The 24,713-nt window shown below is 52.7% G+C and overlaps 1 protein-coding gene and 1 long non-coding RNA gene across 2 annotated transcripts in view; both read left to right on the top strand.

Moving 5' to 3' along the window:
* The first annotated feature begins 536 nt into the window (after positions 1 to 536).
* Podxl (podocalyxin like) overlaps positions 537 to 24,713 on the top strand; it is a 48,722-nt gene continuing 24,545 nt past the window's right edge. Inside the window, exon 1 of the mRNA XM_087204421.1 lies at positions 537 to 987. Coding sequence (XP_087060547.1) covers positions 912 to 987 — 76 coding nt within the window. The 5' untranslated portion in view covers positions 537 to 911. The remainder of the gene's footprint in view (positions 988 to 24,713) is intronic.
* LOC147829599 (uncharacterized) lies at positions 999 to 3,355 on the top strand. The gene is made up of 2 exons (XR_015448630.1): positions 999 to 2,121; positions 2,910 to 3,355. It is a non-coding gene; the product is annotated as an uncharacterized LOC147829599 (long non-coding RNA).

Below are 24,713 nucleotides of genomic sequence, written 5' to 3' on the forward strand. Positions count from 1 at the left end.
TAATCCTTGACATCGTCGCCTTAAAAAAAAAAAACCCACCATTCCTGCTTCCTAGGTTCCTATTTCCTAGGTTCCTAAGGGAGGAACCTAGGCTTGGTGAGGTTAAGGAACAAAGCGGTCCAGGTTGCTGGCGCCTCCTGCAGCACAGACGCTTTAAATCCTGCAGTCGTGCGGGATCCAGGCTCAACGCAGGTGAATTACACCTGCAGGTGGGAAACGTGCGTTGCAGCAGAACACGCAGTAGCCAAGGAAGCCCCGAGGGGTCGGGATTAATGAACACACGACTCCGGATTTTACGTGCAAGGGTGCCTGGTGTCGGGGATCTCACCAGACCCTACAAAAACGCTCTGCGCAAGGCACTAGCACGCGGGGGCGGCTGTCCTTCTGGAGCCCCCAGCCCGCGCGCACACACGCGCGCCCGCACCCGCACCCGCACCCACTGGCGCGGAGCCTCCCGCCCGCATACCCCGCCCGCAGCGCTCCAGGGCGGAGTTTCCTCCTCTGCTCATTGTTCGTGGGCCAGCGCCCGCCCAGCCGCTGCCCCGCCCGGTCCGGCCTGGGCTGCGGCGGGCGCGCTCCTGGGGAGGGGCGGGGGCAGGCGCGAACCGGACGGGGCCTGAGTCTGAGTCGCTGCAGCTCCCGCCCGGCCGTAGTCGCGCAGATACCGCCCGGGACGCAGCCGCCGCCGCCGCCGCCGCCGCCGCCGCCGCTCTGCCGCTGGCTCTGCGCCCTAGCTCGACTCTGCGGCACGGGGGAGGGGCCGCCGGAGCGCACTCGGAGCCTCTGGCCACTGCCAGGCAGCGGGAGCCACCGCCAGGCCTCCCCGAGCGGCGCCCACGCTCCTGCCGTCCGGACGCGCGGACCCTGCGCCGCCCGCAGCCACCTGCTCCGGGCCCGGAGGAGAGGACACGATGCACACTGCGCTGGCGCTCTCGGCGCTGCTGCTTGTGCTGCGATCGCCACTTGCGTCGCTCTCCCAAAATGACGGTGAGTAGCCAAGCCAAGCCCCTCCGGGACCCCCTACCGCGTCGCCCCTACACCCACGGCCGGGCGGGGCTGCGGGGAGGCCCTCTGCACCGCCTGGTCCGGTCCGGAGCATCCTCTGTGCCCGCGGGCCACACGCGGAGCCCTGACCTTGCACCATCCGAGCTCCCTCCGCTCTCGGGACCGCCGCAGGTGCCGGCTCGCGCGTGGAGTCCCCCCAGACTTGCTGACTGGGGCAGAGGAGCGCACTGTGGCCAAGGGGGCGCGTGGGCAAAAGCAGCGCGCGGGGCTGAAGGGGTTTGCGTGCCAGAGAGGGGAAACTTAGGGTACTGGGAAGCGCCTCTCTCCCGCGGAACCACGAGGGTAGGGTAGTCCTTTTCTCCGTGTTGGGAACGAGGGACCGTATTGTGCAGTCTCGGTTGATTCCAGGCGGAGCGTCAGGCCGGCGGCTCAGGAGGAAGTCCCCGAAACAGGTGAAAGGCTTCCAGTAAGGGCCCAGGCGGGCGCTGTGCTTACTGGTTTGAAGAGCTTTTTCCACGTGCGCAGGCTCAACCCACCCGAGGTCGTGCTGGGGCAAATGGAGGGGAGCGAGGGGACCTTTCACCGTCCCAGTCACCTGGCAGAGGGGAACTCTGCTTTCGTGTCGCCAAAGGGACAGATCCCTTCTCTGGGAATGGCCAGGATGGTGGGACCCTCTCCGACCCCTTTGTGTAAACAGGAATGTTTCTCATGAAAGAGGCTTGGGCTGCATCTCAGAAACATCCTAGAAACGGCGCCTGCCGCTCTTTTTTTCCTCTTTTATTTTCTTTTAGAACACGTTTGCGATAAGGATGAGTACATCATCGTTGGGAATTGGCACACATACATAATCCATCTTAATCCTTTTTTACTTCCTCTCCCTTCCCTCCGCTCTTCCTCTGTCCTGCTCATGTGAGAGAACCGCACCTTAGAGAAACCCACACTCTTTCTTCTAAAGTGAAAGGTTATTTTCTCTTTGAGGGGGACAGGCGGTGGCTGCAAACCCAACCAGAGGGAGCGTCCCAGAGCCCTTGGGAACAGCTAGAGCCTCAGCCCAGAAGAAGCATTCTGCATATTCTCTTTTTCCCCACCTGAGCTCTTGTCTGCAAGGAGAAGGAGGTAGGGGTGCACTATAAGGCCGGGAGGACTTTGGTGACAGCCCAGACAGGGAAAGGACTCTGCTTTTGCTGGTGCTCCTGGGGTGGAACTTGCTTCTATGGGAAGGGGACGATGAGAGGGTACCACAGTGAACCTTGGTGGGGGGCCCTGGGCCTCTGGTAGGTGGATGGGTGGGCCAGTGGGTGGGCCCAGACTCTGTTAGCCTGGCCTGAAGAGGGAAAGGTGCTCCTAGTGGGGGAAGGTGCAGTCTGAAGAATGGGTGGGGAAAGCTTTGAGGATGGTGGTTTTGCAGATTTGCTCCATCCTCCAGGCTGAGAAGGTGCTGGAGCATGCTGGCTCTCAGCCCTGGTTTCAGGGCAGCAAGACTTCAGGGTGGGCCTTCACCTACAACTTTTTGGTGGAGCCGCTTAGCACCACCCTGAAGCAAAATAGTTAGTCCATAGTGCTTCTGAGCCTGACGGGGCTGAGCCACCCTATCTTGGAGGTGGACGAGCCCGCTGTTTATCCATCAAGGGGGGATGCATGCTCCTGAGCCACCAGTGGGGAAATCTCCAAGCCCTGCTCGATGCTAGCCTCAAGGCTGGCTTTCTTCCAGGTACCTGGGCACTTCGCAGAAACCTTATCTCTGCCATGAAGCCCTCCCCAGGCCCAGCATAGGGAGGGCCCTTGGTAGGAGCTTGATGTGCAAAATGTGTCCACCTCCCAACCTCTGCCCCAATCAGCAAGTCTCTCAGCCTTTTGGAGCCTTAGGCACCCAATGCCCCAAATGCCTTTATTACAACCTACAGTACTATGGGGAAGTGCTTTGAGAAGGGCACAGAAGCAAGAGAGGATGAGGATGAGGAGGAGGACAACGACGACGATGACAGTGACGATGACAACAATGAAGATGGACCAGAAAGGCTAAAAGGTGCAAGCTGTCCTGAATTTGCACCCTTCTTTGGGGACTCAGGGAGGCTGGCCCCATGAGGCTGCTGTCATCAGGAATGGCATAGACCCCTCAAGCTGCTGGAATTCTGCAGTTTGATGCAAGACAACATAGGCTTATAGTGCAAGTCGCTGGGAATTATCCCCAGACAGGTCCCCTGGAGCTTACCTTATAATACTGGTAGATCCTGCAGCCTCCTCAGTAAACAGTGTTAAACTCAGGGCCTTTGCAGTGCTTTTCACTCAGCTATCCTTTTGGCTGAAGCATGTGGCAAGTCATACCTCTGAACCTCAGTTTTTTTTAATCTGTGAGATAGAATAAAAGAGTGGAAAGGACCTCTAGTTCCACCATTATAAGATTTCTGGTCGTCTGTGTTCCTTCAGCTGCTGAAGGAACATACTGATTTAGTACTACCAATCTGATAGCCGCTTGATGGATAAATATGAGAACAAGAAAGGCAGCTTGGTGCGGGGGAAACACTCAGACTAGGTCAGACACTTCTGTGCGGCCATCGATAAGGTAGTGAACCTCTCCAAGCCTCAGTTTCCTCCACAGAGTGATTGCAAACCTGCTTTTCAGCCTGCTCTGAAGACCAGCAGGACTGTGTAATGGGCTTGGCATTGAGTCAACTCCTGGGCAGCAACAGTTCTGATAATTAATGAAGCATATGCATGGAGCACCTGATGGGTTTAAGGCACCCCAAAGCATCAGAATTCTGCTGATGCTTCTGGGCGTCAGCAGCTTATGTAGCAGTAGATCTAGAAGCCTGGCTAGGGAGAGGGAGGAGCATGTGAAAGAACCATGAGCTTTGGAGGGGTGGTCTGGAGAAAGCTTCCTGGAGGAGGTGGGGTTTCCGTAAAGGAATTTTAAAATAAGGGTCTAGTGGGGATAGGAGACCACCTCCTAGGGTGGCTGAGGGGGAATCAGTTGTACATGTGGGAGAGATGCAGGTTAGGGACCACGGCCTGTGATGGGAGTCTTGGGGTGGGGTCAGTGAACTGCAGGCAGGCACTGGGGAGAGATGAGCTATCCAAGCTGAGAGAAGGTTCCTGGGGTGGACAGGCAGGCACAGGTATTCTCAGCAGGTGTTTTGTGAGACTAGGCTCATTTTGAGGCAGGAGCAGGCTTGAGGCAGGCCTGAGCAGGGTGGTCTCTGACACAGCACCAGGTGGCAATGTGGCCAGACCTGTGGGGCGTGGCCACCCAGGGAGGGGCAGAGGCTAGCAACCTCAGGGTCCTCAGGGGTCCTTGGAGTCACCCTGGGCCTGGAGAAGGCAGACAGCTACCCTCCTGCCTTTTCCTCAAGAGTTTGAAGGAAGAAAGGGACTCCTGCTGGCAGTGTTTGACATCTAGCTGATGGGGGGCGGGGGAAGCACCCTGCAGGATTAGAGTGGGGAGGTGGTTTCCTAGATGCAACTACATTGTATTCCACAGTTATCCGGGCAGTAAAGGGCAGGGCTATCTCTTCCAGAGTCCCAGTAGTGTCCCAGCTGAGTGCCAGACTGCTGATTTGGAGGAGCTGACCCTGGCCCCTGGCTTCAGCCCTCAGGAATGGGTGGACCAGACCAGCTTGTGTCCTGGGCCTCTGTGTCTGGCCAGTGGGCTCCTTGACCAGCAGGCAGAGCTAGCAGGAGCAGATGCTGGGAGTATGGGCTCTGGGCTTGGGATCCAGAGCTGCATGACATAGGTGGCTGCTATGACATCAGCTTAGTGCTTAGCTCAGGCTTAGACCTCTTTCCTACGTTCTGACTGGTTTCCTATTTGTGCCTCTGGGTATGAGACAGGGGACTGCTCAGCCAGTAAGGTTTCCTATCATATCCTGTTCCCGGGAACACTGAGAAGTTGGGCAGTCTTTTTATCATGTGTCCCATCCGCTTGAGGGGCTGTTAGAAGATCAAAGGCAGACCGGGACGGTGACTCTAGGGGCCACAGATGCAAAAGGACTATAGGTATTCTAGTGAAGAAAACCCTTCAAAAAGACCTCCATGAAAGATCCATTACCAGGAGCCTCTGTATATTTGCAGCAGTGTTGCCTATAAGGTTCCTCCAGCAGCAGCCTGCTGCTGTTCAAAATGGAATCCAGTGGCCAATGGGTAATTTCCACAGCATTTCTAAGTTATCTGGAAAGTCATAGGGCACAGAATTCTCAAGCTGGAGAGCCTTCTGGAAATCATCTGCTATTACCACTCATTTTCCAGATGAGGGTGTACAGACTGGGGAGGTGGGTCCCTTGCCCAAGTTCCTTGTAGCTCCCAAAGGTCTTGCTAGGAGTGTGTACAGGTGTGACCATGGTCACTGGTAACAGAACTTAGCCTTTTCCACACCAGTTCTCTCCTGAGATTTGAAGAAACTCAGTGATGGTGACAAGTCTAGAGTTGTGTCCAAACTCTTCCCACCTCTCCACCATCGGGGTAAATGGAGGATTAGAGCCATCTAGTTGCTCTAGAGCTAGACTCTCCAAGAGATCCTCAGGTATTGAGTCACACACAGAGTTGCCGCCATGTGTTGTGACTGTGTGTGTCTGTGTCTCTCATTGGCTGTGAGCCATGTAGTGTCCACAGCATCCATTCAGGTGAATGCCATGAATAGGTGGTCAAGAAACTCTGGTGAAAGAAAGGCTGAGGCAGAAAGATTGCATGTTTAAAGCCAGTCCAGGAAACTTAATGAGACGGTGTCTCAGAATAAAAAATGGGGCTGGGGATGTAGCTCAGGGGGTAGAGCACTCGGGTTCAATCCCAAGTACCATAAAAATAAACAAGAGAGAAGCCCAAGAGGAGGGCTGCCTTATATCTTATATAAAATTCCTCTCTCTATCCCCTTTTTCCCCTTTTCAAAAGGAAGAAAAAGAAGGAAAGGAAGGAAGGAAGGAAGGGAAAGAAAGGAAAGAAAGAAAGAAAACAGAGAGAGAGAAAGGGGAGAAAGGGAGAAAGAAAGAGAGAAAGGGGAGAATGGGAGAAAGAAAGAGAGAGAGAGCCGCCACCTGCTTTGCAAGTGCAAGGTCCTGAGTTCGATCCCTGGCACCAAAAAAAAAAAAAAAATGGAGAAAGAGAGAGAAAGGAAGAAAGGCAACTGGTCTTGTGGGATGAGGGCTTGCTGCACAAATGCAGAGCCACTTGTCAGCTGAGGAGTCTCTTCCCCTCAACTCTTGCATCTTGGGCCCTTTTATTGTCACTGAGCCTTGGTCCCACCCTGGATCATCACAGCAGTGGCCAGCACAGACCCCCAGCTCAGGTTGGCCTCTGCCCTCCCTCTCTTCCTCTGTCCCCACCCCTCTCCCTGACACACACGCCACCATCCTCCCTTCCTTCGTAGCCTTATCCCCCATCGGGTCAGCCACCTCGAACTTCCCTAGGGCCAAGGTGTAGGGTGGCACCCTGTCCGCCAATTGTCACAGCCAGAAGGCTGTGTGCCTCAGCCCAAGGGAAGCAAATTCAGAGGAGGGGCTTAGAGAGGCTTGCGTTCAGCCCGGGGTGGGGAGCAGGGCCCTCCCAGTGCCAGGCCCCTGGGGACCTGGGCTGACCAAGTCTGGTCGGGGTAGATGGGACAATGGCAAGGCAAAGCCTGACAGGAGGGCACTTTGTGAGTCTTAAACTGAACAGCTCTGTGTGATGCCGCAGCCACAGAGCTGAAACTCACAGAGCTTTGAGTTATAGGCCCCCCGGTCATCATCCAGCCCGAATCCTATGCCCACCTCCTGGAGCATGCGGGTGGGAGCCATAGGACTCCAGCTTGGCTAGCACAGATTGCCATCGGATAGCCTCGGTCTCACAGCCACTTTGGAGAGAGGAAGCCAAGGCTCAGGCACAAGGACTTGAGGAGATCACACAGCCAGCTCTTCTCCCAAATGTCCGCATGGCGCACACTCTCACACCCATAAGATTGTAGCACCCATCACTGATGTATGTGCATTTCTTCCTGTAGCTCCCCCATTAAGCTGTAAGTTCCACAAGGACGGGGATTTCCGTTCGTGCTCTAGTCTACATCTAGAAACAGACCTGGAACAAAGTAGGTGTTCAGTAAATACTTGCTGAGTGAGCTAGTGGCAGGACTAATTTGGAATCCAAATCTCTTCTGCCAACTCTGTACTCTCCAACTGCGTGACTCCTGACCTGATTCCAGAACAAGGGAGGCAGATGGCAGGCAGGTGCTGGTCCTGAGTCTCAGAAAAATGGACAGGTGGGTATGAGAGGAAGCAGGGGACTCCTGATAGGTGGAGAGCCTCAGGTCTCCTGTGCTGTCCCCAACCTAAGGACTCTTTAGTGCAGCATTAGGGCTGCTATTTTTTAGAACTTGTCTTGGCTGCTTATGGCAACTAAAAAGAAATAATGGGTTAAACAAGACAGACATTACATCTGTCATATAATGGGAATTCACAGAGCTGATATGGTAGTTCTGCCATCAGTTGCATGCAGCCTCATGAACCAGGATGGTTTCTGCTGTTCCAGCCATTAGAAAAAAGGAAGAAAGCTGGATGTGGTACCACATACCTGTAATCCCAGCACTCAGATCCCCACAAGTTCAAGGCCAGCCTGAACTGTATAGTGAAACCCTATCTGAAAAAAAAGGAACAGTAAAATAAGGCTGCAGGTTCTTCTTTCAGGCTGCCTCCTCAAATCTGCACTTGCCACTTGCAGTTACATTTTGTAGAATTGAATGTAGTCACAAACTCACATCTAGCTGCAAGGGAAGCAGGAAAGTACTTCCTTAGGGGAAGAGTCATTTTTTATTTCAAGAGTCCAGATGCCTGACCAGAACTCACTGCTTCAATTATAAACAATCAGTGGTAGCTGGGCATGGTAGCAGATGCCTATAACCCCAGCACTGCAAGTTTGAGGACTGCAAAGTCTGAGCCCAGCCCAGGCAACTAAGTGACTTAATGAGACCCTGTTTCAAAATGAAAAGTAAAAAGGGACAGGGGACTCAGGGCAATGAGTTTGATCCCTAGTACTAGGAGGAAAAACAACAGCAACAAAAAACAGTGAAGAGAGCCATAGATATAGCTGAGTGGCACAGTGCCAGCCTGGCAAGCGCAAGGTCCTGAGTTTGATCCCCAGTACAAAAAGCGGTGACTGGCAAATGCTACTGCAGCATTGGACCCTAAAAACCATCGAGTTCCCTTGCCATTCAGCTCAGTGCTACGTGTGCAGGAAGGAAACAGAGCAGTGTCCTTCTGGGGACCAGGCCTTGATGCCTCTGGCTTGGCCTTCCCACCCAATCTGCCCTTGGTATTGGAACCTCTGGCTTAGTGGTGCTGAGGGAGCAGGTCCTGTCAATGCACAGGAACCCCAAGCCTTCTACTCAAGTCCCTCCACCTTGAGTTGCTTCCTGGGGTTCCTGAGCTGGGCCTCGGCCAGGCCAGTCATAGGGAGGACCTGAGTTCAGCAGTGGCCTCTGGATGAAGTTTCTCAGCACCCCATTTTCCCGTGTGACTCTGTGGAGGCAAGTTCATGGCCGAGGGAGACAATATCTTAGGAGTTTGGTACCAGCAGGCTGGGGGCAGCTGGGGGCCAGTGGCTTTCCAACCTGGTGGCTGGGTTCTGCAGAGTTTGAGGCCACTGAGCGCTTGGGGTTGGGGGCAGGGTGTGAACACCCACAGAGCAGGGCTCCGCACTGGTCTGTTCCCTGTGGCCTGCTTCCACGCAAGAGTTCCTTTCAGAAAAATATCCTGCTGACAGAGGGAAGTCTCTTGATGTGATGCCCAGACTTGGATGTTACAGACTTGATTTTTAGTCTCAGTTTTGACACTTGCTAACTTTGTCTTACACTCACTCCTTGGCCTCGGTTTCCCCAGGAATAAATGGACATATTGCCCTCCTCAGTGGTGAAGATCAAATACAATATTTTTTGCACATGCTAAGCATCAGTGTGTTTTGTTTTTATTTCTTTTTTTGGTGCCAGCTCTAGCCTAGTGTGGCCCTGCTCCTGCTGCCTCCTGCACCAGAGCACCCACTGTGATCTCCAGGCTGCGCTGTATCCTTCAAGGACCTTTCCCATTTAGTTGGTGCTCCAGGGCCAAGTTACTTCGGATGGGAACTCCAGTTCTGGGGGGCAGTCACATACCACAGTCCCGGATGAGGGTGCAGGGTGTGCTGAGCTCAGAGGGGGCCCAGGTGGCCAGCCCCCACCTTCTTCACCCCAGCTCTACGGGGCACTGCTGCTCACCGTCAGGCACTGAGTCAGAACAGCCTTTCTTCAAGTCACCCTCGTGATGACCCTGGCAGCCCCTGAGGTCCCGCCTGACACGTCGTCACTCAGTGGTGTATCACGTCCACGGCTCCCTTCTGCCTGGACAGATGCTCTCTGATTGGCTCTAAGCTCCAACCCGCCCATCTGTACACCTCCATCCAACCTCAGCGCCAAGTCTCTCCGTCTCACTTCCTCTAAGTAGCTTCCTCTTGGCATGCCTGACCCTACCTGGACTCTAGCATCAGATTCCCAGTGACATCTCGGAGGCAAGCAGTGAGGTGCAGTGAAGCGAGATGTTGGTCTTTTTACGGCCACCTCTGAATTTTCCTCCTCAGGGAGGGGAACAGAGGAGGGAGGAGGTGCCTCTTGTTACAATCCAACAACCGATAGGAACCAGGAAAAAGGAGCTTTGCTTACCAAAAAAAGAGGTGGGAGGAAGACAGCAAGGGAGTGTGAGACAGTCTGTACAAATCCCAGGGCAGCATTGCTCCATGCTTCAGTTTACCTAAACAATAAATCAGAGGTAGCACCATATGGAGCTCTGGGCTTTACTTTTAAACTCTATAAAGCAAGCTGCATGCCAAACTCCATAAAAAACACTAGTGCACCTCAAGACTTTAGTAGACAAATGTTTAATAAATGAATAAAATATTAAAATTAAAGGGAACCAGGCTCAAAAAGTTTGGGAAGTGTCACCTACTCTCTTCTTTTTGGAAGGGTGGTGCATTTTATGATCTTTTTTCCTTTTATGTATCTATGTATGTATGTATATTTTTTGAGACAGCGTCTTGCTATGTAGTTCAGACTGGCCTCGAACTCACTATGTATGCAAGGCTAGCCTTGAGCTCGTGGTAATCCTCCTTCCTCAGCCTCCCAGGTGCTGGGATTACAGGTATGAATATGTGTATGTCTGTGTTGGGGGCTAGCTGAGCAAGATCTTGTTCAAATGAACATGAACCTCAGAGGGCCTTTTGTTTTTAGAGGATTTAGAGGAAACCGTATGGAAGGCTGTGGCCACTACGAAGGCTTCTTGTGCCTTGCTGCCCCTCATGGATATTAACAACAATGCTGCTTCTCAGACAGAGACACAATTAAAAGAACTAGATGAGGCCGGGCGTGGTGGTGCAGGCCTGAAATCCCAGCAATTGGGAGGCTGAGGCAGGAGGATTGCCTTGAGTTCAAGGCCAGCCTGAACTAATAGCGAGACCTGTCTCAAAAAACCAAAAAACAACAACAACAACAACAAAAAACTAGATGTATGTTTTCATTGATTGATCTTTCTGATCAGCTAGGGGGCTGACAGTTGGTTGATGGCACTGGCTCCTTCTTTCCCTGTTTGTGCCTCTCCCCCCAGTTGCTTAAGCCCTGACCCTGACAGCATCACCTTCCTGATTTAAATTCAGCCTGAGCCCAGCCCCAGGGGCCTGGACGAGCGGATTCCGAAGGACATGCTGTCAGCCTAGGACACACAGTCAGCAGCTAGTGGCAGGGCCACGTAAGCCAGGCCACTGAATGCGTGGTGCTCAGCCACCTTCAGGCCGTCATAGTTCTGGGAGGGGGCAGCCAGTCAGTGGCTTCAGGAGCCACCAGCTCACATGCACTTTCCCAGCCAGCTGGCACATTAGGCGGCCATCCCAGGAGGGACAAGGAGCCAGAGGTGCCCTTTGCTCAGGTGAGTGCATCCTACACCCAGCCCTGGAGGATGTGGCCAACCACTTCCTAGAGGAGCAAGTGCTGACCAATGCAGTGGCCTTGCTGGGTCCCTTCCCCTGTCCTGTGCTGTCACCTCCACTGTTGGCTCATGGCCCCCCTTGAAGCACCTCACAAAGTTGGTTCTCATCCCCAGGCCATCTGGTATTGACATCTCTGTGGCCACAGTGGGCGCAGGTACTAGAGGCATTGTGCTGAGGACAGCTGGCTTGTGGGGACACACAAGGTGGGAGCCAGTCCTCTGCTCACATTTCACTTGGCTTCCCAAGGGGGTGGCACTTAGGCAGGGAAATTCTCTGGCTTTACTCTTAGGCCCTGGGAGAGTCTGGAAATCTGGTTCTGTCCATGCACAGTCACATCGCTGAAGTCACAGGGAACAACCATGTCTACAGATCAACCATAGCTGCCACGGGGGCCTCCTGTGACTTCTGCTCAGAATGTCTGTGTGTCTGGGCTTGGTGGCAGGCATGGGTAAGACACCCAAGTGAGTCCTTCTGAGTTGAGCATTTAACTGCAGAGCTCAGAGAAAAAGGAACCAGGTTTGCCAAAGAGGATGGTCTGTTTGTATATTCAGAGCCACGGTCCTCTTTCTAGCCTCATTTTCCTCATCTGTGAATGAGGGGCTGGTCCACCAGCTCCCAGGGAACTTCCATTTTGTATTTCCTGTTGCCTGAGCCGCCTGACTTACCTGGTGAATTGGGTCCAAAGCTGCTGCCATAGCAGGATTGGATTAGCAGGTGGACACATCCAGGGAGGAAGCCTAAGGGTGCAGACAGCACTGATGCTGTGGGTCATGGCGGTGGCTGGAGGGGAAGCTGTCTTCATGGCAGTTTCCTGCCGGGACAGCTGAGGATACAGAGAGCTCAGGGGTAATATGGGAGGCCACGTGCGCCGGCCCCTTGGTGGCGTGGGAGGCCTGCCCTCTTCATTGAGCCACCAGACATCTGCCTCCCCCTGCTGTCCAGCAACCAGGAGAAGAGGCAGGAGCCGAGGCTGGCATCCACAGGCGTTTGTGTCCCACAGGCGAGCCACACTGGGCACTGGATCACAAGGCTCTAGATGCCAAAGAACGACGAGTTTGCTTTCTGTACTCTGACCTTCTGGTGCCCATAACTCCTTTGTTGGATGGAATCAAGGGATGCCAAGGGTCTCCCTAGGTGTGATGTTATAATAGTGGGGTGCACAGGGGAGCTGATGCCTGCCTGGCTGTTGAAGAGGAGGAGACACCAAACCACTGGTCAGGTGCACTGTGGACACAGCCTGGCTCTAGATGCTCAGTTGCTCTCTGCCTGACCCTGGCTCCTGCTTGCCCTGAGGGCTGGATACCAGCTCCTCCGCCTGGGCATCTTTGGGCACTGCAGTAGCAAAGACCAGGCTGAAGGGAAGGCAAAATAGGTGAAGGCTCATGGGACCAGGATCTCTGAAATCCTGTGGGCATGGCTGGTGCTATTACCTGCTCTGGAGGGAGGGAGTTTCCACATGGTACTGTGCCCACTTTCCAGATGGGAACTCCAAGGCAGGGAGGGTACTGACTGATTTACCTAGAGTTGTGTCTTGTGAGGTTCCTCCCACTTTGGATATCCCTTAGAGTTCTGGGCATAGGAGTGGCCAGATAATCTTGGCCTCAGTATCTGGGCTTCTGCAGCTGCCTTGCAGGGTACCAAGACTGAAAGAGAGAGAGCAGAGAAAGGCCTGGATGTGGCTCAGTGGTACAAGACTTGCTGAGGATGCCTGAGGCCCTAGGTTCAATGCCTGGTACCCCCCCAACACAACAGCCAGGCGTCGTGGTACACACCTGGAGTCTGAGGCAGGAGGATCATATGTTTGCGCTCAGCCCAGGCAACTTAGTGACTTAGCCAGAGTCTGTCATAAAATTAAACAATTAAAAGGAGGGGGAGTTGGGGATTCGGTGTGATGAAGGCCAAGAGAATGGTGAGGATGGGAGTATGCGTAGGCCACTGGGCGAGAGATGGTGCCTTGCCCCTTGCACCCACGTCGGAGCCCCAAGTCTGTCTTCAGAAGCAATCTCCAGCAAGCCTGACTCCTTTCCTAACCCACGCAACTTCAGAGGGGACATTCCATTTTGCTCCCAGGTTCTTGGGGAAAGAAGAGCTGTGAAATCCACACCTGGAAGCCTTTGCTGTGGTTACCCCATCTGCCCCCTCCCTCCTCTGATGTCAGTGAGCCTCCTTGACTACGAGGGGAGTGTGTGCCGCTATGTGGACACCTGGCTACACCCAGCACTAGCCTGGGACTCCTGATTCACTTCCTAGATGGAGCCTGTAGAAAACAGGGCTTTCTTGACTCTCTTAACAACTGGTTAGACTTACGTGGCCTTTACCCTTCCTGGGGACAAGGCAGCCAGTCCCCACTTGCTTCGCTGTAGCCATTTACTTGGTTTGTTTGTTCTTTCTAAGCAACACTTCTAACCACACATTGTTCCCCATCCTGACTTCCACTCCCCACCCCAACCTCCACTCCCCACCAGTGGGCCAAGAGCTCCCCTGTCTTCAAACACCAAAGAAACCCAGATTTTGTGCTCTATGGCAGAGAGTCACACGCTGGCCTCCAACTCTGGAGGTTTAATGGGGCAGTCGGGTGACAGAGTTTGGGGTTTATTTTTCCTACCTTGAGAGTAAGCAGGGTGACAGATGGGGAGCTGGCTAAGCTGAGCCTCTGCCTGCTGGCTGCCCCACCCCCAGGATACAGGTTCTTAGTCTGGGAACGCGCACCACCTCGAGTCGTTCTGCAGCTAGAAGGATACAAGTGTTACTCCTGGAAGGGGAACTTCTGTCTAGGACAGAGTGCAGAATTTGGATGTTTGGAAAGCTACACTTGCTGTCATGAACTTTGGCTTCTACCAGGTGGAAACTTGTCATTCCCAGGGAAATTCACAGAACTTTCTCCCTGGTTCCCAGAGGTCATGCTGGGTTTCAGAGGTGACATCCCACAGCCATGAATGGGGACTTCCCTGTGGCCTCAGGCCTTTGTTTCAGATCAGGAGTGGCGGGGTCCCTAGTGGAGGTTTCCGGGGGCCTCTGAGAAAACTACACATCTGGCTGTTTTCATGGCTGCAAGAGGGGGAGGTGGCGTGGGAATGACAGTGTGCTCCCTGGGAAAAACATTTACCAAGATTGTTTTTGAACTTACTGCAAAGGGAAGAGTTGAGTGCCAAATGTGCGCGCCCTTTGGCTCTGGAAGTGTGTGTGTGCCCAAGGTCGTGTATCAGGCGCTCTTGGGACAGGGAGGGTCAGCTCCACAGGTGCAGCATGGTGGCCCAGGATGGCACATTGTTGTGGAAGGAATGCCACACTGGTGTCCACAGGGAGTTGCATCAAACTCCCTGGTTTGCTCTGAGTGGCCTCCCCAGTCTGGTCACCTGCCTCCCTAGTTCCAGTTTCCTCTCAGTACAAGGAACATAATAAAGGTACCTCAGAGGGGACAGCAGTGACACCGCATGTGTGAAGGGCTTGCTCCAGGTCTGGCCAATGTGGGAGGGCTTCCCTCGGCAAGGGCTTGAGAGCAGTAATGATGGATGTTGGTGTTCAGTGGATGGATGTGCAGGAAATCCAACACATGAGCAAGGTGACACAGCCACGTGCTGACCCCTGGCCTCCAAGGGCCCTTCGATATACCAGGGCACACAAAAGGATCCCGACTGGGCCCAGACATCTGTGGCTCCAGTCTGCAGGCAAGGGTGTCTGAGCTGGCTTTCCCATCCTGCTAGACCTGCCTTCAGGAAGAACTTTTTCTATACATTTGGAGTATTTTGATACAGTGGCACCTCAGGTTACAAACTTAATTTATTTTATGCTTTGGGCGAAGATGGCTGCATTTTGTGTTTGTATGGGGAAAATGGCTGTGGTTGTGTTTGTCACCTGATACAGAGTTTGAGAATGGAAGCAAAATTTTGCCTAACACTTTTGTTCAAGAACTGAATTGTTTGCAAACAGAGGCATTTGTGAACTGAGGCATTATGGTACTTTCCCCAAGGCTTATATTTTTTTTGTTTTGTTTTTTTGTTTTTTTGTTTTTGGTACCAGGCATCGAACTCGGGACCTTGCACTTGCAAGGCAGGCGGCAGAACCACTGAGCTAAATCCACGGCCCACCTTATATTTTTTTAATGTTCATTTTTTCCCAAGAGGTATATTCCTTCCTGCCTTAATAGGAAAAGCAAGGCCTAGAGAGACCCCTACCCACAGGAACCTGGCTCTCCAATTCCTAGAGCTTGCTTTGGCTTTTCCTGGGAGGCTGCATGTACATCATACCTGGAGCCATTGAAATGGAGTTTAAGACCCAGTAGAGGACACTCTGCCACCTCCCCCACGTGTAGTCCTGTTGTCCTGATCTTTGTCCCGGAGCCTGTCAAGGCAGTGGGCATCACCCTGTCCCTGCCTGCTCCTGGCAGCAGGTTGGCTACTCCTGGGCACCCTGCCCGGTCAGACAGATCAGGATTCACATGGTCTGCAGGAGGCCAAAGGATTAGGAGGCCCTGGAGAGGGCATTGTATTAAAGAGTTAGCCTGTGCTTTCCAGCTCAGGAAGAACCCAGCCCTTCCCTGGGCAGGCCCGCAGTCCCCAGACAAAGCTTCCAGGGGCTCAGCCTGTGGACCCCTTGTTAAGAGAAACCATGGTCCAGCACAGAATGTGGGGAGCAGAAGCAGGGAGAGGAGCCAAAAGGGCAGCGGTGAGGGCACCACAGGTGGCAGGAGGGCTGAGTCTTTGGTGGTACAGTTGATGACATTCCAGGCTCTCCTCTTACCTCTCTGTTTCCAACCTCCAAAGAATGTATTTAGAAGCTTCCCACCCAGGGGCTCAAGGCAGGACTGGGGTTTGGCTCCTGATCTCCACCTGGAGAGGGTACCCAGGGTCTCCTGCATGCTAAGCAGGCGCTCTACCGCTCCTGACCTCAGAGCAGGCCTGTGGCTCTCAGTGCACACCCCTCTGCACTTGAGTGACACCCCGCCACTTGAGTGACAGCTGGCTGGCCAGGAAGGGGTCTGGGACACCCAGCTGAGTTAAGTGGCCCAGGCAGGGTTGGTCTGAGCCCATCGGGGGGAGGAGGCTTGAAGCCAGGGCCCAGTGCATTGGAGCCAGGCCTCCAGTTCACGTCCCTGTACTGTGCAGGACTCCAGCCATGGGCCCACTTGAAGTACCTATAGCTGTTCCCCATAGCTATGGGCTGCATGTTCGTGGCAGCCCTCTTCATAATGGCCCTAACTGAATGCCACCCAAATGCCCATCAGCACTAAAATGGACATAAATGGTGGCACAGTCCCACAACATAGAATAACGGAATGAAAATAACCTGCACCTGTACAGCATAAGAAAGATGAATCGCACAAATCAGATGCTGAGTGACAGAAACCAGAGCCAAAGGTATAAAGACTGTGTTGCCAAATAGAAAATTCAAAAACAGGCAAAAGTGGACTGTGGGGATAGCTTAACGGTACAGCACTTGCTTAGCATGTGAGAGGCCCTGGGTTTGATCCCAGCACCACATATGCACACACAGCAAAGTAACCCTGGGTGGCATTTTAAGTCAGCATGGTTGTTTCCCTTGGAGATGGAGTGCAGTGCGGCCTGCTTTGTGATAATGTGCTGTGCTCTGAATGTCTGTAGTTCAGTGATTTTTTTAAGGGGGTAAGTAAGGATTTTTGCCCAAGGCTCTTGTGAGCTCCTGGGGACAGCAGATACTTGGGGCTCACAGCAGCAGGCTCTGGGCAGGCAGTTCGGGAGAGTGGCTCTGTGGACTGGAGGCACTGAGCCCCCGGGAGAAGTTCAGGGAGGAGCAAGTTGTTCGCACTGACTTGGTGTGGCTGCTGACCCAACTCCCCGGGCCCCAACACAGCTGGCATGACAAAGCTGCCACTGCCATTCCTGAGAGAGTCAGCGTGCACAGCACCTACTGGTACCATCCCTGGAACACCCTTACAGGTGTCCCCTAGGATGGTGCTGTGCAGGTGCTAGGGATAGGAGGGGCGTGACCATGGTCCCTCCCAGCAGGTCTACAGCACCCCAGAGCTGCATGCTGAACTGTGACATTGCTAGTGAACAGCAGCCATACAGAGGGAGAACACCCGTGTAAGGACCCGTCACACCAGTCACCTCTGATGTCTGTGACTGGGTCATGGAACTTTAGATTCCAACCTTTATTTGTACTTTTTAAACTTGTTTATCCATTAGGTAACAATGGAGGTGTTTTCTGTGCTGGGATAGGAATTGGACGTATTTTTTCCCAATGTGTCACTGTATGACGTGGCTAGTACACTAGCCCAAGTGGCACTTGTTGGGCTCCCTAGGGAAATCACAGTAGGATTCACAGCTGGATAAAAATGTCAGCTTCCAACCCCAGACCCAGGAGGGATCTGATACATCAAAGATCTGCTAACTACTGCTCGGTTGTCTGCATTTGTGAATAAACCTGTATTGAAGGTCAGCCATACCATGCCCAGTTATTTACAGACAGTCTATGATTGCCTTTGGGCTCCCAATGGTGAAGTTGAGCAGTTGTGACAGAGTCTTTGTGTCTTACTGAAAATGTTTTGCAGCCCTCATTATACTTTAGTGTCACCATGTCACTCACCAGTGGAGATGTTCTTCCTCAGCCACATGCTACCCTGAGAGAAAGCCACCAGGTGAGATGAGTCCCCTTTGAGAATCTGCTTGCTGTGGTTTTGAACTGGCTAGTTACCTTTTTTAATGTTTGTGTGTGTACCATTTTATTATTGTAATTTTATATTACTTTCAGTGTTAGTGATTGAACCTAGGATCTTGCATATGCAGTGTAAGTACTCTGTCACTGAGCTAAACCTTAGCCTAAATTGTACCTTTTTTGTGGGGAGGGTGGTACCAGGGATTGAACCCAGGGCCTTCATACTGAGCTACAGCTCCAGCCTTTTTTATTTTTTGTTTTGGGACAGAGCCTTGCTAAATTGCCTGGGCTTGTTTTGAGTTTATAGCCTCAGGCTCTCAGAGTACTGGGATTACAGGCGCTGGGACTTGACAAAGTTCTCATAGATAAGGTTCCGGCTGCCAAGCCTTTCTCTGCAAGACTGGAATCTGGGGTCACTGTCAGGATGCAATCCTAGGCCGACAGCAGGAAGGCCCTTCTGCCTGTCCCTTCTCTGCCTCCTCCAGGCTCCTCTGAGGAGGTGAGGACTCACTTCCTGGTGCTGGGCCTGCACAGCCCTTGATTTCCTCTTCTTCCACCAGCAGATTCAGACTTATCTCACTGGGTGTCCTCTTGACTACAGTTTCCCTGGTGCTGCTATGTTTCTACCTCCTGGAATTGGTACTTCCTCAGGAATCCTGGGAGGGAAGGCAGTTGGTCCTACAACCATGTCTACCCTTACCTTGTCACAGCCCTTGCAGGCGTGCATGCTGCTTAGGATGGAGAAGGAGGTGGTCAGCAGCACCACTCTGTAACAGGAAGTGGGAAGGGCAAACAGGGCTGGAAGGTGGAAGCACCTTGCTCTCCTCCCTTGGCCACATCTCACTGGGAAGTTAGTCATAGCTTCTGTTAACTGAGCACTTGTTATATGAATGCATTGCTCCAAGTATACTTCAAAGTATGAGTTACTTCCTTATAGAACTTGCCTGCCCACTTTGACAGATGAGAAAACTGAGGAACGAGTTAAGACCCTGCCTGGCCACACAGTGTACAGACTTGAAGCCAGGTGGTTGGGCTTTTGCCCACAGTCCTCTACTGCTGAAGTGGGTGAGTCACAGGGGAACCAGGCAGGGACAAGTAGGAGACTGGAGCTGGGGTACTCTCGGATGCTGTGCATCATGTGTAGGTGCATACCTACACCCAGGTATAGGGGATGGGAAGAATGAGGAACTGTGGCCTGAGGGGGCAAGTGGTAGGAGCTATGGCTTGTTCGAGTCCCAGCCATGGTGGTCTCACTCACACGCTGGACAGTGGCAGCTCTCTCCTGCCCAGGACACAGGCAGATGGGCCCGCCCTGGAAGGGAGTGCCAGGCAGGCCAGCTGAAACAAGCTGATAAGGGCAGAATGGCCCCTGAGTTGAAGAATTCCCGGAATTATCTCCCCTCCGGGAGCTGCTCTGGGCCCCTCTGGGAAAGGCAATGCTGAGGAGCAGTGCCTGACAATACCCCCAGGTGCTGTCCTGCTGCCTAGAGTCACCGAGACTCATAGTTCCCAACAGGAAGGGACAGGGAGTGGCCAGTGCACAGCTAGAAGACAGGCAGCCTGGGTGGGCTAAGGAGGGCAGGTTGGGGACCCTGTCCTTCGTGCTGGCTGCCTCCTCCCAGAACCAGTTGTCTTAGACAGCTCAGGATTTGGTTAGGATACAACAAAACTGTGTAGGATTTTGTTAGGATACAACAAAATACTGTGTACTGGGTGGCTTAAACAACAGGAATGTATTTGGTCACAGCTCTGGAAGGCGGAAGTCTGAGATCAGGCTCCAGTGTGGTCAAGTTCTGGTGAGGTCTTCCCTTGGCTGCAGATGGCTACCTACTTGCTGTGTCTTCACATGGCTAAGAGAAGAAGCTCTGGTGTTTCTTTTCCTTCTTAGTCACTTGTCTCATCACTGGAACACATAACAATGCCCACAATTTAATGAAGGAGAGGTTTATTTTGGCTCATGGTCACAGTCCATGGTTGGCAGGCTCCTGGGCAAAAGGGCACTGTGCAAAGGCCTGGGAGGAGGAAAGCTGTTTATGTCAAGGTGGCCTGGAAGCAGAAAGAGAAGGGAGGAGCTGGAGGGAGATAGACCCTTCCAGGCCAAGTGCCAAATGACCCACCTCTTTCCACCTGGCCCTACCTCCTAACAGCAAGTCAGCTGTATCCCATGATTCATTCACCTTCCAAAAGCCCCACCTACGAGCACATGAGGCCTTTGGGGACCATTCTTGATCTAAACCCTAACCCATAACGGACACTAATCCCATCGTGGGGGCCCCAGGCTCATGACCCATCTAACCCTAATCACCTCCTCAAGGTCCTGCCTTCCAAGGCCATCACATTGGGGGTGGGACTTCAGCATCATTTGGAGGGGGACACTTTCATTTCTTATGCCAAGGGAGTTGAGCGGGCCCTCTTTGGGGCCATTAGCCCCAGAAGGGGACCACTTAGAGAGTTACAGGGAACAGTGCCTGGGGACATTATCCCTGTTTCCTGGATGGGGACCTATGGCAAATCAAAGACCCTCCCACCCCGCAACCCATGAAGTCAAATCTGTGGAGCCTGTGATTTTTATTTTATCTGGACCAAGTGTTTTTGCAGATGTAATTAAATTAAAGATTTTGAGACAAGAACATCCTGGATTATATGGGCGGGCCCTAAATCCAGTGACACTCTCCTCTAAGAAATAAAGCAGAAAGCCAGGCGTGGTGGCACATGCCTGTGATCCCAGCACCCAGGAGGCTGAGGCAGGAGGATCTCCACGAGTTCAAGGCCAGCCTAGGCTACACAGTGAATTCAGGGCCAGCCTGAACTACAAAGAGAGACCCTTCCTCAAATAGAGAAAGAAAGAAAGAAACAGCAGAAGGCGACCAGCCACATGGCCCCATAGACAGAGACTGGGCTGTGCTGCTGCTTGGAGCCAAGGGATGCCAGCAGCCACAAAAGCGGAGGAGGCAAGGAGTGGACACTCCTTCAGAGCCTCCACTGTGGGCACAGCCCTGCAGACACCTGCTTTCAGACCTCTGCATCTCTGTTCTGAAGCCTTTGCTGCAGCGTATGGCAACTCTAGGAAGCCAATGAGACCCCAAGGGCAGAGAGGGTCCTACTGCTACCCAGGCTCAGGGCAGTCCTGGGAAGTGCTCAGAACTGCCTGGCAGAAGTCACTGAGTCAGTGCTCAGTTCCTATTCCTGGCTCCCAGGGAGCCCTCTGCCCACCCACACTGGCTGATGCTGCTTCCCCATATCAAGTGCCCCCTTCTGGGACACTGACACCTGCCTATGACCTTGTAGGGCTCAGGGTGAGGGCTTTAGCAAAGCCCGAAGCAGAAAAGCATTTATATGGCATGGGCATAGGACTATTGGCCCCAGAGCACAGAGCTTCGAGAAGCTCCACACTGGGCTAGGGGTGCCTTCAGAAGGGTCTTGGAATGGGAGGAAATGAATGATCAGCTAAGCAAGAGGGTGGTGGCAGGGAATGGTGACCAGACTGTGCTGAGGCCCCCTGGATGAGGGGTCTGACTTAAGTAACAAAGCCTGAGACTCAAAGAGGTGGGTCAAGTCTTGCTGAATGAGGGCCGGGCAGTGTGGGGCTGGGCAAGTCCTGGCCAGGACAGCAGTGAGCCCAGGCACTTCAGTGTCCAGAGCAGGCCCTGGCCCCTCGCTGAGTCTGCTCTTCCAGCCCATTCTCCTCCACAGTCCTCCCCAGCTACCACTCAGGGCCTGGCAACCAAGCAGGGAAGAGGGACCCTGAGGGATGGCAGGGGTCAGACCTCTGCTTGGCTGGACTTAAGAGTGTCACACCATGCCCTTCCCGATGGCTGCCAGCTCCTCCCATGAATGAAGGGGCTTCTAGTGCATGTTGAGGTTGGGTGACACCTGGAAAGGGCCCCACCTGGACCCCGAAGGAGGCCTATACAAGCCCTCTGCAGGCTCCCACAGCGGCCTGCTCAGGCAAGTTCGTCCTCATCCTAAGGGTTCTTAGAGATCGTGTGGGCCCATTTGACAGCTGTGTTTCAAGAGGGAAGATGGCTTGCCTGAGGTTTTGGAGCCAGACATCCTTCGCCTATGGTCTAGGAAGACATCCGTTGGTCTTGCCTCATCTCCCCACTGGGAGATTTTGGCTTCATTTCCACGGAGATGACAGCTGGGGTCAGAGAGCTGAGGGTGAGTGAGGAAGGAGAGGCAGACACGAGTGTCCAGGACTGGAGCCTCCATCCCGCTGCCTTCCTGCCTGTCTTCCACACGCCCTCTTCCTGGGGCATTCTTTCCAGCTTCCTTTCCTGCTATTAATAGTCGAGAGCCAGTCCCAGGTCTGGAAATGGCTGGGAATAGGCGGAAACAGGCCCTCACCTCTCTCCAGGGTGGAGGCTGAAGTCTGCCTTCTCCCACTCCCATCCTCCACCCGCTGCAGGGAACAGGCGCCTGGCTAGCATGGCCTTCAGCACTGGGGACCATGGTGTCTTCTTCCTCCCAGTGTCTGCTGCCGTCTGTTCGCTCCATCACTCTCCGAGCTTTCGCTGTGTCCCCTGTGTCTCAGTTCATGTGTCTCAGTTCATTCTCATCTTCGGTGACTTTGGACCCACTTGAAACGGTGAAACAGCCTGGCCTCTGCTTCCTGACTCCTTCTATCTCTACTCCATTCACCATTTCACTTTCCCAGCCTGAACTTGATGGCCACATAGAACACTCTGCTTCTGAAATGGGCTGCTCATGTTCCTTTCTTAGACCTCCGCCTGCCCACATTCCAGCTCCTTGGGATCTGCGGGAGATTGGATCAGGATCCTTCCCTTGCCAATCTAAGGATGCTAAAGTCTCTTTCGTAAATGGCACGGTATTTGCGTAGAACCTACACACATCTTCCTATATACTTTAAATCATCACATCAATACATTGAGTATTACTTAGAATACTCAATATAATGTAAATGTTGTGCAAATAATTGTAACACTATCTTGTTTAGGGAGTAATAACAACACACAATACAGACACAGTTTTAGGGTACTTTTAGTGGTACTGGAGATTGAATCAAGGGCCTTCACACTGAGCTACATCCCATGTCATTTTCATTTTCACTATGAGGCTAAGTTGCCCAGGCTGGGTTTAAACCTGCGACCCTCCTGCCTTCACCTTTCAGTTTGCTGGGATTCCAGGCATGATCTTCTTTGGTGGAATCCAAGGATGTGGAAGCTGTGGCTATGAAGGGCAGACTGTGTGCCTGTATTGCAGTTTGAACTTGAGACAGCCGGGCAGTGGCCTTTCTGTCTGTGAGCTTTACTCCCCTTCTATCCAGCCTGCACTTTCTTTTTTTGGTACCAGGAATTCGAACTCGGGTCCTTGTGCTTGGCAAGGCAGGCGGCAGAACCACTGAGCTAAATCCCCGGCCCCCACCCTGCACTTTCCTGGTCCACAATTCCAGCCCACACCTGACACCTGGCCTCAAGCCACCCCCTTCTTCCACCCTGCTCACGCCACAGATCCCAAGCAGCTGGATGTTGCTGGAGAATACTCCCTCGATCTGATTGGATTCTTTTTAAATTCATGATTCCATGTCTCAGTCTGGCGCCAAATACTCCCTGGCTATCAGCTTTTATTTGCCTTCTAGGACGTTTCTCAGAGTGTGGTCCTCCAAGCACAGCAAGCAGAGTCCCTTGGTAATTTGGAGCAAATGCAAATTCTCATGCTCCATCTCAGACCAGCTGAGTCAGACACATGGGGCTGGGCCCAGAGGCCAGTGTTTAATAGGTCCTGTAGGGAATTCTGATGCTCACTGAAGTTTGAGAGTTACATTTCCAGGGCCTATTTCCAACAGGAGTTTTCACACCCTTTCCTCAAGCCTTCACATAATCTCTGCTCCTGACTCATTACACCCAGAGCTCTGCATCTGATTTCATCTGGACTTTATTGAGAAACAGAAGCTGGAAGCTGGAAGTCTTCCACTGTCTCTGTAAAATCTCCCCACAGTAGAATGACACGTGTACCTATGTGCATAGCTGGCATCTCCTTCCCTGGCATTTGAAAGCTGGAAGTGGCCCACCGTGTGCTCTGAGTCAGCCCAAGTGTGTTCCCTCTATATTTTAAGGACCCTGTGAAATAGCAGAGAGAGATAAACAGGCTCCATCGAAATAGGAGCATCCAGGGTCGGGGATTTAGCTCAGTGGTTTTGCCACCTGCTGCGCAAGCACAAGGACCCGAATTCGATCCCTGGTACCAAAAAAAAAAAGAAAGAAAAAAAGAAATGGGAGCATCCTTATCCATGCTGCTACCTCCTGCTTCACAAAGAAACCGAAGCTGTGTCTACATCAGCTCCCTCCAACTGCTGCCACACTTCTCTGCTTGCCTAACATCTGATGTGGTCATCTACACCTGCACATGCACTTCCCTATGCTCGGTCCCTCCTCAGCCAGCCCGAGTCAAGCTGCCATCTGTGCTATGCCCATTGAAACCACAAGTCAAGCCAGACACAGTGTTGCACATCTGTAATCCCAGCTATTCAGGAGACAGAGGCAAGAGGATCATAAGGTCAAGAGCGGCCTGGGCAATTTAGTAAGACCTTGTCTCTAAATAAAAAAAATAAGGGCTGAGGATACAGCTTTCAGTGCTCTTTGCTTTCAATCACCAGCATGAGAAAAAGGAAAATAAAAAAACAAAAAAAAATTGGGTCTCTCTGTTTCTTCCTAGAGTAACTATTATCCTACATTCATTGTTAAATTCTCTGTAAAGTATTAGAAATATTTTCTGCTTCTGCCCATAAAAATATGTATTATTCAATTCAGATTTTGAAACATTATAAATGGAATCAAGTAAGTATTCTTAGCCTTTTATTGTGCAGACATTTTTGAAAACAGGGTCTCACTATGTAGTGCAGGCTGGCCTTGAACTCACTATATAATCTAGGCTGGCCTCAAATTCACCAAGATCTTCCTGCATAAAGCTTCTGAGTCCTGGGATTATAGGCCTATGCCACCATGCCTGGTTGCAGGCTTTTTTAAAAAAATTGATTAATGGCTGGGTATGGTGGAGCTTGCCTGTAATCCCAGTATTCAGGAGGCTGAGGCGGGAGGATTGCTGTGAGTTCAAGGCCAGGCTGAACTACATAGCCGGACCCTGTCTCAAAA

This window comes from Heterocephalus glaber, unplaced genomic scaffold (genome assembly GCF_053883595.1).
Source record: "Heterocephalus glaber isolate CG9 unplaced genomic scaffold, H.glaber_assembly_v1.0 deba00000546, whole genome shotgun sequence".
In the NCBI taxonomy this organism is placed as follows: domain Eukaryota; kingdom Metazoa; phylum Chordata; class Mammalia; order Rodentia; family Bathyergidae; genus Heterocephalus; species Heterocephalus glaber.